This window comes from Oryx dammah, unplaced genomic scaffold, assembly GCF_014754425.2.
Source record: "Oryx dammah isolate SB20612 unplaced genomic scaffold, SCBI_Odam_1.1 HiC_scaffold_8, whole genome shotgun sequence".
Taxonomy (NCBI): Eukaryota; Metazoa; Chordata; class Mammalia; order Artiodactyla; family Bovidae; genus Oryx; species Oryx dammah.
Genome location: NW_024070192.1, coordinates 52,611,670 through 52,627,232, shown reverse-complemented (window position 1 = coordinate 52,627,232; position 15,563 = coordinate 52,611,670). Strand labels below are relative to the sequence as shown.

Here is a 15,563-nt window from a genome sequence, read left to right as displayed (position 1 = left end):
GGGGCGGGGCGGCCCCGGGGCGGGGCCTGCACCTTCCCGGCGCACCGGCCAGTGCAGGCTGAGTCGAGGGCCGCTGGCCTGCGTGTGCGCCTTGCAGCTCGCGACCCCCGGAGACAGGGTGCGGAGAGGCGATCAGGCAGGGCTTCGCTGGTCATCTGGCTCTCCCTGAGCCCCTCAAGAGTGGCCTGCCCAGGCGGCGCGGCACCGCGGGAGCTTGAGCCGGTCCCCAAAGAAAGAGGAAGGGCCCACCTGGCATCCCCTAGAGAAGCCTTTGGAAGGAGAGGGGAGTTTGCCCCATGGGGTGGAGAGAAACAGTTACCCCAGAGAGTCCACAAGGTTTGTGGGAATTGTACAGATCGTCCATACCCTCTGTATACCTCCTAAAGTGGACGTCAGAGACTCCCCACCTCCAGCCAAGCTGTGAAGCAGAGGCAGGAGGTTCCCTTCGTGCAGGACCCTAGATTAAAGATTAAAGAGGATTTGCTGCATGAACTATCCTGGGATCATCTGCTGGAAGAGTGGAACGGAGAGGCCGAATGGCCTTTCTGGGCAGTGAAGCCTTGCCTGGGGCTGTGGAAAGTGCAGGGGGCCTCAGGAGAGGCCAGGCTGGGCAAGCAGGTGAGATGCTGTGGAGACAGATGCCCCAGCAGCTTTAGAAGCATTAGAGGCTCAGGAGGGTGAGCAGCAGCTCAGAGAAAGTAGATGCTTGGGGCGGGGAGTTGGTGGGGATTTCCTGAGCTAATACGGGTCTGAGCTGGTCAGCCTTCTGTAGAAGTTTCCAGAAGCATGCCCCTCTGTGACATCTAAGAGTCCTCCTCCAGGACAGACTGAGAGGCCCCAGTACATTTTGGACGAAACTAAGGCCATGGCATCCCACTCCAGTACTCTTGCCTAGAAAATCCCATGGACGGAGGAGCCTGGTAGGCTGCAGTCCATGGGGTCAGGAAGAGTCGGACATGACTGAGCGACTTCACTTTCACTTTTCACTTTCATGCATTGGAGAAGGAAATGGCAACCCACTCCAGTGTTCTTGCCTGGAGAATCCCAGGGACAGGGGAGCCTGGTGGGCTGCCGTCTATGGGGTCGCACAGGGTCAGACAAGACTGAAGTGACTTAGCAGCAGCAGCAGCAAGGCCACACATGGCCCCCTCTATTGGTAGGAGTGCCAGAGGCCTGCCTACACTCTTTGGATCTGATCCACGGCCTGGTGGTCTTGGTTGGGATCCGTCAAACGCAGCAGAGAGAGGGATCCGTCAAACTCAGCTGGGTACCCCGGGTGAGATCAGATTCAGAAAACATGGGGCTGCCATTAAATATCTGGCAGCGGTGGAAGGGAGGAAAGAAGGGGTGTCATTCCTTAAAGAAGTCAGGGCATTCAGGAGCCAGCAAGTCAAAGAGAAAACTTTCTATCTGGATAACCTCACTTTACCTCTCTAGGCTCACTTCCCATACCTCAAAATGAGGGAATTAAACTAAGCTAGAGACCAGCAGATTGGCTCCAATGAGAGGCAACCTCTGAAAATATAGGAGGTTCCTGGAAAAGGTCCAGGGTAGATCAGGAGATATGAAGCTCTACTCAGGAAAACAAACACATAAAGGAGTTCCTTTCGAGAGAAACCAGTGTCTGTTGGAAGTCTGCAGAAACAGCAGCACTTGCTGCCGTTGGACCCAAATGTCAAATTTGGGCTGCACAAAGCCCCTCTGTTGGGATCTAGCTGCAGCCACTAGTTCTCATGTCCACACTCCTCATAGGAAACCTCTCGGGTATTTCAGCCCTCGAGGCCTGGGCTGGGGGTGCTGGAGCCAAGGGAGAAAGCCTACATCAAGGAGGACAGGCCCCGTCACAGAGCCTTGTTTTTCACAATCATAATGTGCCTCCTCCCCCCGGGTCTGGCTGCTGTCCAAGCACAGACACAACTCAGCTAGCAGCTCATCTTCTGCTGCAGCTGGAACCCCAGGCTTTGCTCTGGCACTGGCTGCCCAGACCCCAAAGAGCCCTGTTTCATGAGACATGTTGGTGCCCGCTTGCTTGGAAAGAAGCGAAGCCCCAAGAGAGACTGGGGACCATGATATTCATCTCTAAGCCAAGAATCTTGGGGACTTGATGGTCACAGGCCCAGCATGAGGCATGGGCTGGGCAAAAATAAAAGTCTAAGACAGACTTTGGGTCACTCTACCTTCACAACCCCACACGCTCATGCTGCTGAAATTCGGGAGTCTCCATGAGAACTAAGTCCCTGAGATAACTGCCAAAATTATCTCAGTGTCTGCAATTCCCTTCCCTTCCCTGTGTTTCTGAAAGAGAGGACTGTTCTACCCTCAACACCAACTCTCATGTTCTATGTCGGGACAGGTGGAGTTGGACACTTGGAAGCAGGGCTGAGATACAGCAGCCCTCATACGAGTCACTGACCACTGAGCGCTCGGCACCACCCCCAGCCAGCAGGTAGCCTGGCCAACCTTGCCTCAGTACCCTCAGCTCCTGGGGCTCTGGCTCTCTCTCCCTCTTGAAATTCAACATCCCGGGAGTTCCCCGGCGGCCTAGTGGTTCCGATTCCACGCTTTCACTGCTGGGGCCTGGGTTCAACCCCTGTTGGGGAACTGAGATCCCGCAAGCCATGCAGGCAGGAAAAAAGAAAAAGAAATCCAGTATTCTACCAGGCATTGACGTCCTTGACTAGAGTAACATTTCTTGGATACTGCTGGAGTGAGGTGTTCAAACCAAGTGTCTGGAGATTAGACACTTGTCTCGCACAGGGGGTAACTCTTCTGGGAAACTTGTATCCGCAAAAACACCCCCAGCCTGCTGTCCTGGGCTCCTTCCACTTAGGCCAGGCCAACATGGTCTGTATGGAAACCTCCTAGCCCCGCCTCCACTGGATCTTTGCTGCCCAACCCTGGGTGAAGGGTATACAGCCCAGAGATGTCAAACAGGGATACTGTACTTGGGCCAAGGCAGGGCCCAGGTTCAAAGCCAAGATTAAAGAGTAATTACCACCAGAAATCAGGATTTCAGATCTGCCTGACTAGCAAAGACCACTTTAGTCTCTCGGTAGCAGTTTCCTTTAAGCGGTGTAAGAGCTAATAGTACCCGTGCCCCAGAGGTGCTGAGTCAGTGATAATTTAAGTCAGTGAGCCCTGGCGGAGCCGAAGGTCTATCTATCTCTGGGTTGTATCTTTCAAGGAAACCTTAGCCAGTCTGTACACCAAGGTCTGTACAGAGAGGCAAGAAACCAAAATACCCTGAGCCCCGATCCTCCTCTCTTTGTTCCCCAGTGTTCCATGATCCTGGGACAGGCGTGAGATGTAGGCGGCAAGGTCAGGGAACATGGTGTTTCCTGGCACCTGCTGAATGGCTGCAGCAAGGGACAGTAGCCAGCCAGAGAGCCCTTCCAACATTCTCTGTGCAGCAGGGCAGGGCACAGGAGGCCCAGGGGTGCAAGGGACCTACACGCCTCCTAATGCTGCTACCCACTGTGTGTCTGACACCCTCCAAGGCCCCCTTCCCTTGACCTTCCAGCCACTGCTTAAATATCTTCCCTGGTCAAACCCTCACTGACTCTTAACAACTGCCCTTCAATCTTTGGGTGGTGAATTACCAAGGTCTTCATTACCGAGCCAAAATCTGCCTCCTCCTGGTCGTTCCCCTCCAAGTGCCTCCGTGCTAGAAGCTTTGCTGACTCATTGCCCTGGACTTTGTCCTTTGATATTCACTTCCTTTCAAGTGACCCATCTGTATGCTTTTCTCTCCAGGTCAACCACAAGCCCCTCAAGGACTGGAGAATGTTTTCTATTTTAACCTCTACTCATTTCCACTCAGCATATATGTCATGTGATGTTTGTCTAGGTGACCAGGCCTCTGCCCCCAAGAGATGTCTCATCAATATGGATGGACTGAGAGGATCAACTGATTAGTTTCCACTCTGATTTTGGAGGACAGACAAGCCCCAAGGCTCTGGGCTTTGCTGACCCATAGCCTGCCCTTTAATCTGGCAGTTTCCCAGCTCACACCCACCTCCTAGCCTCTCGGTTCAAATGCAGAGACACAGATCTTACCCCTACTACAACCTTTGCTCTCACAGTTCTTGATATCTAAAGGTGCTGCTGAAATATCACCAGTTATTTTCCAGGAATATGTGACTATAGAAAAAGGGTTTATATACCACAGAACCCTTGAGGCAAGATGCTCCCCAGAGACTGAGCAAGCTCTGAGCCTTGGAGTCCTCATCTCTGAAACAGGGAGAGAAAGTCAACCTAAGTTTGCTATGAAGAGTTACTAACACGTAGTATTGGGAGAATCACTAAAATGAATGGTGGCTACTATCTCAGCTAATGCCAGAATTATCAACACCACACCAGCAACTGTCAACTGTGACTATTTCAAATGCCTTCCTTCCAAAGAATTAGGCACATGCTTGTGTAATGGGTGTAGAGGGATGGGAGAAAAGCCTTCAAGTGACACTGGAATGACCACACTGCCACCAACTGCGGAGTCAGCTTCTCCAGTTAGCCAACACTCTATCTCTAGAGAGCAGGTCTTGGTTTCAGACTTACTGAACTGAGTTCCCCAAAACAGCCACTGCTGAGATCCTGGGAGTGAGATGATTTTGCCAGTGGTAGGTGTGCCAAAGAAAGGGCTTTGGTTGGCCCAGCGCCCCCACCCAGGGTAGGAGTCGGCGTGCCCCTCAAGAACTGCCTCCATCCTGTCCCCCTCCTCCGGCTGCCCTCAGCCCCCAAGGGGCAGCTGTCTCTTGCTTCTCCCCCACCGACAGCAGCTGGGCCAAAGGCAGCTGCGCAGAGGCGGGGAAGGGGCATGGTCATTTCTGCCGCTCAGGGCAGCCTTCCTCTGGCTGAACAGCTGTCAGATGGCTTCTGCATTACTGACTTGCTTCCACATCCAAGAGGGCACCTGAAGTGAAGCTCCCTAGTCGGCTGGGGTCCACTGCCTCTCGTCTTCCTTGAAAAACCCACCATTTCAAACACCACCAAAACACTCCAACAGAAATGTGTGATGTTGGAGACAGGTTCCAGGCAGGGAACCAAGTAGCTTCTGGAAAGACACTAGCAAGTCCAAAACGGATGCGGCAGATTCTTCCCTATGTGTGCTCATTCTGGGCGGAACTATAAAAACGAAAGGACTTTGCCATCAAGCTGGGGAAGAAGGCAGAGCATCTTCCTGCCCTCACTCTGTAGGCAGAGGAAGTGATCTGCCTGTGTCTCCGACGGGAGGTAGAGCAACACCCCCCTGCCCTGTGCTGCCTGAGGCGCTCACTGAGGTGCCACACCACCTGTCCTAGGGCGACCCACTGTCCAGGTTTGCTCAGCACTCAGGGACCTCCCAGGATGTAGCACTTTCAATGTGAAAGTCAGGAACGGCCAGGGCAAACCCTGGGAGTTGGTCAACCTAGCCTGTCCCCAGAATAGCGAGTCTGGGCCGGAGGTCACCAGCCTCCTACCCTGCTCTCAATTTGGCTGCCCGTGGTAGCTGCAATGAACAGAGTAACATCTGACAGGAAAAAGCAGCAGGGTGGTGAGGGTCAGGCTGCCATAAAAAGCCTCCCAAGGTGTCCTGCCCCATTTTCAGCAGCTCTGCTCCATCCTCTCAACAACTCCCTCTCCTCTCAACTCTGAGCCTCTGTACCCAGCAAGAGAAAATGAGGCGAGCAAAAAGATGGTTCTGGGGTTCCTTCCAGAGGGCCCATATCCGAGGATTAACACAGAGCCTCCTGTGCTGCTCTACCTGAGCAAAGCTTCCTTGCGGCTCCAGAGCCGATGGGAGGCTAGCCATCCCATCCCCAAGGCCAAATGACACGGCTCCCTAAAGATACTGAAGTCTACCATAGGGAACCCTGAAACAGCCTCCTCTGGTTCCTGGCCTGTTTTCCAGAGTTGATTCCTCGCCTGATTGATGGATGTGGCAGGGAGTAAACCCCCTTATCCCCTGACAGCCTGAGAAGGGACATCCAAGGGTAAATCAGTTAGCTGCCTCAAGGACACAGGCTCTTGGGACCAGGGCAGCCTCTCCCAACAAGAACTGCTTTATTCCCCCAGGGTTGTGTGAGAAGACAGCCCCCACTGACCCCAGAGGCACCCTCAGGACCTTCCTGTTGAGCTGCTGCTAGTGCTGATACCAAAAAAAAAAAAAACCTTCAGGAATGTTTCTCTTAGTCCAGCATAACCTCCTCCAGGAAGAAGTCTCTATCCCTAAAGTCCCGATCCAAGGATGAGAAGCATCTGTCTGTCCTGCTCCTTAGATAAAAGCTTTGAGGGACTGTCTGGGAGGAGACTGACATGGAGAGACAGAGATAGGCGGAATTACCCTCTGTCTCCAGCTATGGACCCTGGAGGGTTCATGAAGCTCAACAACAGGCTGCCGTCCACGAGCCCTGTGCCATGGTGGGGCCACCAGAGACTTCTTGCTGGGAGTGGAATCTGGAACAGACTCCACAGTCTGCCCGGCTTCTGGAGGAGAGGGACCACAGGACACCAGCTCCCCAGAGTCTCCATCCCAGGACCACGCCGCTGGGGGACAGTCTGAGGCCGGCCTCGCTTGTGCGTGTCCTGCGAGGAAAGTATCAGGCCCACCTCCATGTCACCCACTTCCAGAGTCCGGAGAAGACCGGCAGGCCCTGTTGCCGGCCAGAAAGCCTTCTCTTGCTGGCTTCTGGGGACAGCTCTGCTGCTGAGCAGGGCTGTAGAGCTGCAATTATGGAGACAGGATAAGAGCTATTTTGGGAAGGAGCCATCGTGCTGCCAAGGCTTTTGACTTCCTAAACTAAAACAAGATGCACAAAGAAGAGGGTGAGGGTGGAGACCGACAGGGAGGGACTTGCTCTGTCAGAAGCATCCTATCCAGAATAAGGGGAAATATAACCCCTTCCCAGAGGTATAGATTTGCATCAAGGAGGGATCAAGAGGCTGGCTGTTAAGCTCTCTGAGCCCTGGCTATGGGAAAGAGTAGGTAACCTGACCACCTCCCCCCCCCGAATTCCCTGCTGACTCCCTCTCACCTAAGACCCCCCCGAAGAGCACTTCCCCAGGCTGTTGCATTTCTTTGGACATTTGAGCACAGATGATTTTGTATTGTTGTTGAAATATTTCCTGTCCATGTCTCATCTCCCCATCCAGACAGTAAGCCAAAGAACGTGTGGTTTCCCAAACAGTGCCTAGCAGAGTGCTAAGCTTCGGATAAAAATTGCTGATGGAAGGAAGGGAGGGAGAAAGGCAGGAGAGAGAGAGGAGTACTGTCTTGCATGGAGATAATCTGAAAGAAGCCGCTCCCACCCAGAGCTGAGCTCAGGGTAGAGGGCCAGATAAGCAGCATGGCAGAGGGGGTGGCAGCCCCATTCCTGGCACCTCCCCTGCAGCTGTGCTGTTATTGGAGTTCAGGCTGTTCTGCCCCACAATTTTATATACACACACATCTCATTTGTTTCCCATCTGCAGTCAACTGTCCATCCTGGCCTAGTCCACGAACGGGACCCATTACAGGCCATGCTGGGCTTTGGACAAGAGAGAGATAAGGCAAGAGAAAGAATAAAGGCAAGAGAGCTTGGACTATCTTATCAAACATGGGTCTAGAAGAATGAAAGTACTTAGAGGAACAACACAGCTGTGAAATCAGGACACTCTTTGCCAAATTCAGGACACGGGGCTGCCGAGAGCAGAGATCACCTTGTCCCTTTCCAAGTTAAGGACTCAAATAGTGTGTAACCCAGAAAAGCAGCCCCTTTGTGGAGAGCCCTAGGCCAGAGAGGGGACAGCCAAGTGGGGATGGATCCAATCTATGGCTCCCCAGACAGTCTTCCCACAAAGAACGTGGTAGGATTTGTCATTTGCCAAAAGGTCTCTACTCATTCTCTCCAGGGTTGCAGCGAGCTCTGATGCCTTTGTGTGAATGTCTCTCTGGAGATGCCACCCCATAGGTGCCCAGGTTGGCAAGTGGAACACAGGCTGGATTTCAGCCCCTGCCTCTCTGCCAGGTACCCACGTGCAGAGAACAACCTGACCAACCACAGGGAGCTACTCTGTCTGTCTCCTTTCATATCTGCTTCTATGAAAGGGTGAGAGGGGGGACTTGGGTCAGGGGGAGCACAGGAAGACCGGAAGTAACTTCCCAGGGGTGTTCTTACCTCCTCATCTGTCATAATGGAGAGAGTAGAAGCCAGGCATTCCCAGGGGGCAGCAAATGGAATTCAGAGAGTGCCAACAGGAGGGGAAAAAGAGAATTTTACTAAAGACGTCCAGTGGACTTGGGCATAACCTGGCCCAAACTCCTTCCTAGTCCAAAGTGGCCCAAATAAAAACAGCTAGCTTGTGTTTCCAGGCACAGTGAGCACTATGCTTTACATGTAATAGCTTAGCAAGTCCTTGCAAGAACCTTCAAAGGAAGCCAATAATAGAGGGGGAAACTAATGGCTGGAAAGGTAAATGACTTACCCAAGGTCACAGTCAGAAAATAGAGAGACTAGGGCTCACACTGAGCAATATAGCTCAAGTCCTTATTCTAAAAAACTCTCCTTTGTGGAGCTTTGCTCCCTCTGAGGGGCAGAGCTGCTGGTGGGGACTGGGACTGCATCCCAGGGCTCTCCTCTCTCTAGAAATGTCTTCATCCAGAGCCCTGGCCTCCCTCACGCTCACAGGCTGGAGTCTGTTGTCCACAACACTTGAAGCAGGAATTCCTTGGCACTAAGACACTCTGTATTAAGATTGACCCCGGCCTTCCCTCCCACCAGAGAGGTCAAGAGCACAAAGTGAATAGGGGATGGGCTCAGCTCCTGGGGGTTCTCCAGTTGGCTGAAGACCCACTGATGTTCTTAAAGGCTTTCGCCTAGACATCCCTGGAGATCCTGCTTCGCCCACAGACAGTAAGTACTTCCCCGGTCCTGGGGTGGGGGTCTTGAGGAGGGTTCTGAGGAAGCAGAGACACACACGAGGAGACCCCTCAAGCTGCATTAGTTTGGAGTTAGTCCTGAGTAAGACCGTGATCAGGCAGTTTCTCTTAGTGGGGCTTTTGACATTTGCTTTTTGATCAGTGTCACGATAGGTTAAGACTAGCTTGTCTGAAAGGCCATGGGCTTACATCATTCTCCATTCCCAACATGACTACTTCCTATCAAAAGGAGACTCTTGAAAATGAAAAGAGATTCCAAGTCCCAAAGGAATGACTCTAACGGTAGGATTTTAGGCAAGGTGAGGAGCTCCTCTGCCCCTGAGGTCAGAGCCCCGGCAGGCAGGCACCGTGCTCACAGAGCTAGCTCTGGGATTCAGAGGCTGCCTTCCCACCTGTCCTCCTGCCCCCCAGCCCCCCAGAGAGGACCCATGGGAGGGAAAAGCACAGACCTTTTAGCCACCAGAAGACACGATTGTACATTTCCTCAGAGACATCTGAAAGTAACAGAGATTGTTGCTTTTTTTCTCTCTCTGTGGGATGCGCCCCCCCGCCCCTCACTACTTCAGGGCTCCCTTCCTAGCTCTACTTTTCTCCACTCAAAGCTGCCCTCAGCCCTTGGCGCTCTCCCCAAGAAGCTCCTCCGACCTAAGACCAAATGCCGTGTTCCCGCTCTGCTGCCCCCCATTCTCCCCACCTTCCCTCGTGCCCCCTCTCAGAAGCCTAAGTCCCAGCTCATTTACGCCCCACCTTCTCCACTTGGTGGCCAGAATATTTACCTGAGGAAGTTTGTTCTCTTTACCAGCCCTCACCCAGCTCAGTTCTTCGTCTCCGCCCCTGGGAAGTAGCTTCCCACCCTGCAGACCACTCTCTACTACCTTCCATTGAAAGGTTAAGCAGCGTTGCCTGGAAGAGTCAGTGCCTGACGCCGGCCCAAGCATCGTCATCGGCGTCATTAGCTTGGAGCTCAGAGAAGCTGGTGGGGAAGGAAGGGAGCAATGGGCTCAAGGATGGGTTTAGCTTTGGCACTGGCGGGAGGGCAGCTCTGAGGCCCAGAATGAGGAGGGGGGACTTTCTCCCACCCCAGCGTCCCACTCACTAAATCGGGGCTGCACCTGGGCAGCCTGCTTCTGAACATACCCATGAAGAAAACACTAAACCTTTGAGTGGGATGTCTGGAGGTGTGCTTGGGGGCCTGTGGCACTTCCCTCAATGGTGACCGGCTCGGAGACTCCTTTGGTGATGATAGTGGTGATGGACTTGCCTTCTCTCTCTGGAACATCAGATCCTCACAGAAAGGGCTGGTTTCCATTTCAAAAAAAGGCAGTGAAGGGTCGGGGGGAGGAGGGGACTTGGGCTCGAAATCAGGTGTTGTCAGCCGACTGTTGGGCATTTCACCTTCAGGGCTGAGTAAGGCCCACCAGGTGGAGTCTGGCCCGTATCTTGGTAAGCACCGAGGGGGCAAGGGCCGAGGGGTCAGTTCCAGCTCTACATGGACAGAGTGCTTTCTAGAAGAGGGCTCTGGAGGCCTAAGTGTGGGTCGTGGGAACTCGTAGATACTGTCTGAGGGTTTTGCGGTATATTGCTTATATTCGGGCTCCGGAGTGACAAAGACAGAGGATTTGCGGGGGCTCTCAGACGTTCTGCGGGAAGCTGACTGTGCCCCGGGGGAGATGGTGACCCTACGGCCACCCTCACTCTCTCCGCGTGTTGAGGGCTTCATGCTGGGCTCCACTTCTGATGGTAAAACCTTTGGGGAGAACTTGATTTCGTTGTACACAGAGGGCCTGTGGCCAGGCTCAGGCTCAGGGCGCATAGAAGCCTTGTGTCCACTGTTCAATTCTTTAAGGACAGAGAGTGTGAGGGATGATTCCAAGTTCACACTTCTACGCAAGGCCTTAGGTTCTGCATAAATTGAGTTCTGACGGCCCATTTCAGATTCTGGCCCAGGAATTCTTCTCTGGGTTGACTGAGACTCTGGATAGATGCGGTTGCCACCACGTTCTGGGCTAGGGGGTCTCCTTGGAGATCTGATATCCCCAGCAGTCACACTCTTTAGAATGGGCTCGGTTTGGACCGCTTCATCCTTTGGGCAAATCAAAGGCCTCCGGGGAACTCTGACCCCTTGTGGGTATTGGACCTTTGAGGGTGGCTCGTCTTCTAAGAGTAAGAAGTCATCCTTCTGGTCGACAAAACTCAACCGGCGAGAGGATTTGGTCTCTGGAATTAACGAGAAACCATTATTGATGTCATGCCCTGGCCTGATCTCAACCCCTCTTCTAGTTGCTTCCTCTCTGGACGGACTGACATTCCGCTGCATCTGACCGGTGTAGAGCATCGACTCGCCCTGAGTCAGCTTTCGAGGAGGAGAGGCCCGGCGGGATGAATCAGTTCTGGGTCGGGTCTCGGTTCGAGGGTTGGGTGCTCCAGAGTGGCCGGGCCCTGACTGAGGGGAGCTAGAGCGAAAGTAGTCCGATGATAAATGGAGAGCAGTGGCGTGCCCAGCTTCTGATTTTCTGATCGTGGAGGCTGGGCCACTCCGCTGGCTTGAGGAGACAAGGTACCCCTGTCCCCGCTGAGGGGTCATGCTAGCAACCTCGGCCCCTTTCTGTGTGGAAGCTGCTACCCTGGACCCAGTTTTATTTGTCTTGACCACATGATACGTTGTGCCTCTTTGGGTAGAGCCCATATTTTACCGGCTGGCTTGTATTCAGGGTCCTAACAAAGCCTGACTATTTATCCTCAGTTTTAAAAGCTGCTGTTCTTGCACTCCCACAAAAGTGGCTGTTGTTCTCCAGGTGTCTCTACTAGTCCCCTTAGCTACCTGCCTGGTGATGTCATAAAGGAAGGAGCCTCCTATTAAATATTCTGGCATACAGACACAGTTCTTCAGACTATCAAGCAACTGTGGATTGTCTTTCGTGTTGACACCACCAAAGCTTTGACCAAGTTCTTAGCAAAACCAGGATTTCCTGGTGTAGAAGGCAGGCTCTAGATCCTCCTTTACTCTCCCCAGGTTCTAGGAACTCTCAGAGACTCATCCAGAGAGAAGGAACTAGTTGAATATCCTACTAAGACAGGGATCCTCAAATCAATCCCACTGTGTTAGCCCCAATTTTAATAAGATGCAAGGTACAAAACTGTCCCAATTTGGTTTGGAGCTGCACTGAATATAAGTCACAAAATAGAATCCCACCTTCCTACAGATTTTGTGGGTGGTTTGGTTGGCCATGGGGTGAAAATCCAGGTTGCTCAAATCATAACTTCTCAGACCTTCTTGGCCCAGGAGTGCGCGTAGGATTGTAGAAGGAGTCAGTCATTGGTTTCAATCACAAATGGCTATTTGTGTACCTTGGACAAGTTACTTGACTCGCCTGAGACTTGGCTTCTTCATCCGGAAACCACTGCTTGGTAGATGCATGTCACACAATAAATGGTACTCCTTTCTCACAAGCCCCTCCTCTCAGCTATCCTAATCAGTTAGACTCCAGTCCTTTCTGCATTTGAAGAAGGACTTTCCACCGTGGATGACCATTTATTCATTCATACTTATTTCTGGGGGCCCTGAGCCTTTGCTGCTACCCGTGGGCTTTCTCCAGTTGCAGTGACTTGTAGCTACGTTCACTGTGGTGGCTTCTCTTGTTGGGGAGCGCAGTCTTCAGTAGTTGTGGTGTGTGGGCTCAGCTGCTCCACGGCATGTGGGACCTTCCTGGAACAGGGCTCAAACTCGTGTCCCCTCCACTGGCAGGTGGGTTCTCAATCACCAGGGAAGTCCTTGGATGATCATTTTGGGTAAGAGAGAAACACAGTCACCTTTCTCTCCCTTTCGCATGCTGGTTCTCTCTCTCCCTCTCTGAGACAGACTCCATGGGATCCAGCATTCCACTGTTGACTCTGAAGGGTCATGACAGTTATTGGATGTTTAGGATCACAGTTTCTGGATCTTTATATTCAGAAATGATTAGAGACATAAAGTCAAAATTAAAAAAAATTTTTTTTGTTTTTTTTTCCACGCTGTGGATCTTGCCGGATCTCAGTTCCCTAACCAGGGACTGAACCCAGGCAGTGGCATTGAAAGCACCAAATCCTAATTACTGGACCACCAGGGAATTCCCCAAACAAAAAAACGTTTTTACATATCAGGTATCTCAATAGATTGAGAAACTTTGAGCGAGTCACACAGGTCTCAAGAATATAAAATTCTGGTCCTCAAGCCTGCCAGGCCCCTGGCAGTGGGGACCCAAGGGACTGCTTGGCCTTCTCTCACTCCTGAGTCCCAGGTCCTTCTCTCACTTCTGGTCCCTCCTGTCTGCCTGTGCCCCAGACTCAGGGAGGAGCTCCACCGGAGTGAGACATCATGCTCTGCCCCAGTGCCTGCTTCCGGGGTTGAAATGATGCCACCAAGGAGAAATGGGAGACACAAAACACCTGTTCCACTTCCAAAAGGCAAGGTTCTGTATGACATAGAAGGAGAACAATGGGTACTGAGCAAGATGACTGGCTCTGGGGAATTTGGTTTGATATATTTAGCTTTTCCCACAAAAAACTGGGCTTCCCAGGTGGCTCAGTGTGTAAAGAATCCACTTGCAATGCAGGAGCCATCAGTTTGATCCCTGGGTTGGGAAAAGCCCCTGGAGGAGGGCACGGCAACCCACTCCAGTATTCTTGCCTGGAGAATCCCATGCACAGAGGAGCCTGGCAGGCTATGCTCCACAGGGTCTCAGAGAGTCAGACACAATCGAAGCGACTGAGCATGTATGCACAAGTAAACCAGATAAAGACTGGATATACATAATAAAAGCAGAATATCAAGAAAATGGCTATTATCAGAATTTACATTTTTTTCAAAGAGCTCCCCCCAAAATACTATCAAAAGGTGGATAGAACCCAAACTACATCCTTATTTAGGAATTCCTGTTTTACAGATCTAGTATTACGGAATTCAAGGGAAGAAGTTACAGATTTATGGTAATGAAAAGACTGTGCTCTGTGCTTAGTCACTCAGTTGTGTCCAACTCTTTACAACCCTATGGACTGTAGCCCCCCAGGCTCCTCTGTCCATGGGATTCTCCAGGCAAGAATACTGGAGTGGGTAGCCATGCCCTCCTCCAGGGGAAGTGGACTCATAGAAGATCTCAGACTAAAATGGTTCTTTAAAAAAGGCAACTGTCTTGCAGCTAGGTATCCAAATGTTGGATGTACTGGAAAATATACATGAAAATGAATATGTTCACAGTGATACAAAAGCAGTGAATCTACTTCTGGGTTACAGAAATCCAGATAAGGTTTATCTTACAGATTATGGCTTTTCCTACAGGTATTGTCCCACTGAGAACCACCAACAGTATCTGGAAAATCCTAATAAAGGCCATAATGGGATGTAAGAGTCTATCAGCTTGGATGCTCACAAAGGAACAGGTGAAATAGCCTAGTACTTGGCGTATACTCATAACTCACCATATGATGAATATGAGGAAAAGCCAAACTATCAGTGCTCAAGAAAATTCTGAACCCAAGTGGAATGAATACCTTTAAGGTCACTGGAATTTTTCCACTACAGGAGAGGGTGTAACTGCATACTCCAAACAGTCAAAAAATTGATTCATGAAAGGCTGCCCAAAGCAAGTTAATCAAATGCAAAATAGGTTAATGGAAAAAAGTCCACAGTGAGAGAAGTGCTGAGTCCTGTGCAACATGGAGAAAAGAGCAAAAGAGGAGAAGCTGATTGGACTGCTTAACAATGAAACAGCTCAGGAAAGACAAAAATATGCTGAGTCTCAAGAACTGTTGAAGTAAAAAGTTCTCCAAAAAATCCAGCTGTATACAATTCCCAAACTCATTTTGTGAACACTGTCAAGAGCTTACCAGTTCAGATGTATTCAATCGGTCAAGTTCTCCATTTTGATATGCATACACTTTTTAAAAACTTTTTATTTTGTGTTGCGGTATAGCTGATGAACGATGTTGTGGTAGTTTCAGGTGGACAGCAAAGAGATTTAGCCACACATGTGCATGTATCCATTCTCTCCCAAACTCCCCTCCCTTCCAGGCTGCCACATAACATTGAACAGAGTTCCATGGGTACACATACATTTCTGCAACTGGTGTGGAAGTCACAGAATTAGAAATTTCTAAAGAATTTTGCCTTACAATTTCCCAGTTTATTCTTAATGAAGAGACAAAGGCAGATGTGTATTATTAGGGCTTAATTCTTTTTCTTTTGATATGACTGTCCTTCTTTGTATTTTCTCTGTAGATACCAAATAAAATACTTTTGAAGTGAAGTGAAAGTTGCTCAGTCGGATCCGACCCCATGGACTATATAGTCCACGGAATTCTCCAGGCCAGAATACTGGAGCGGTTACCCTTTCCCTTCTCCAGGGGATCTTCCCAACCCAGGGATCAAACCCAAGTCTCCTGCATTGCATGTAGATTCTTTACCAGCTAAGCCACAAGGGAAGCCCAAGAAAACTGGAGTAGGTAGCCTATCCCTCCTCCAGGGGATCTTCCCGATCCAGGAATTGAACCAGGGTCTCCTGCATTGCAGACAGACTCCCTACCAACTGAGCTATCAGGGAAGCCCCAAATACGTTTTATATATATATATATATATATATAATGCTTGGTTAGCCATTATATATCTTGTTTTATAGAAAAGGATATAAGTGTAAGG

General features: G+C 50.9%; 1 protein-coding gene and 1 pseudogene across 1 annotated transcript; one reads left to right on the top strand and one right to left on the bottom strand.

Moving 5' to 3' along the window:
• Positions 1 to 9,253: 9,253 nt before the first annotated feature.
• LOC120866683 (uncharacterized protein C17orf47 homolog) lies at positions 9,254 to 11,579 on the bottom strand. Its single transcript, XM_040244473.1, has 2 exons — positions 10,031 to 11,579; positions 9,254 to 9,387 (listed from the first exon to the last, which is right to left on the bottom strand). The coding sequence occupies exons 1-2, from the start codon at positions 11,577 to 11,579 to the stop codon at positions 9,254 to 9,256; spliced, it is 1,683 nt and encodes a 560-aa protein (XP_040100407.1).
• Positions 11,580 to 13,284: 1,705 nt separating this feature from the next.
• Positions 13,285 to 14,322, top strand: LOC120866682 (annotated as a pseudogene).
• Positions 14,323 to 15,563: the final 1,241 nt, after the last annotated feature.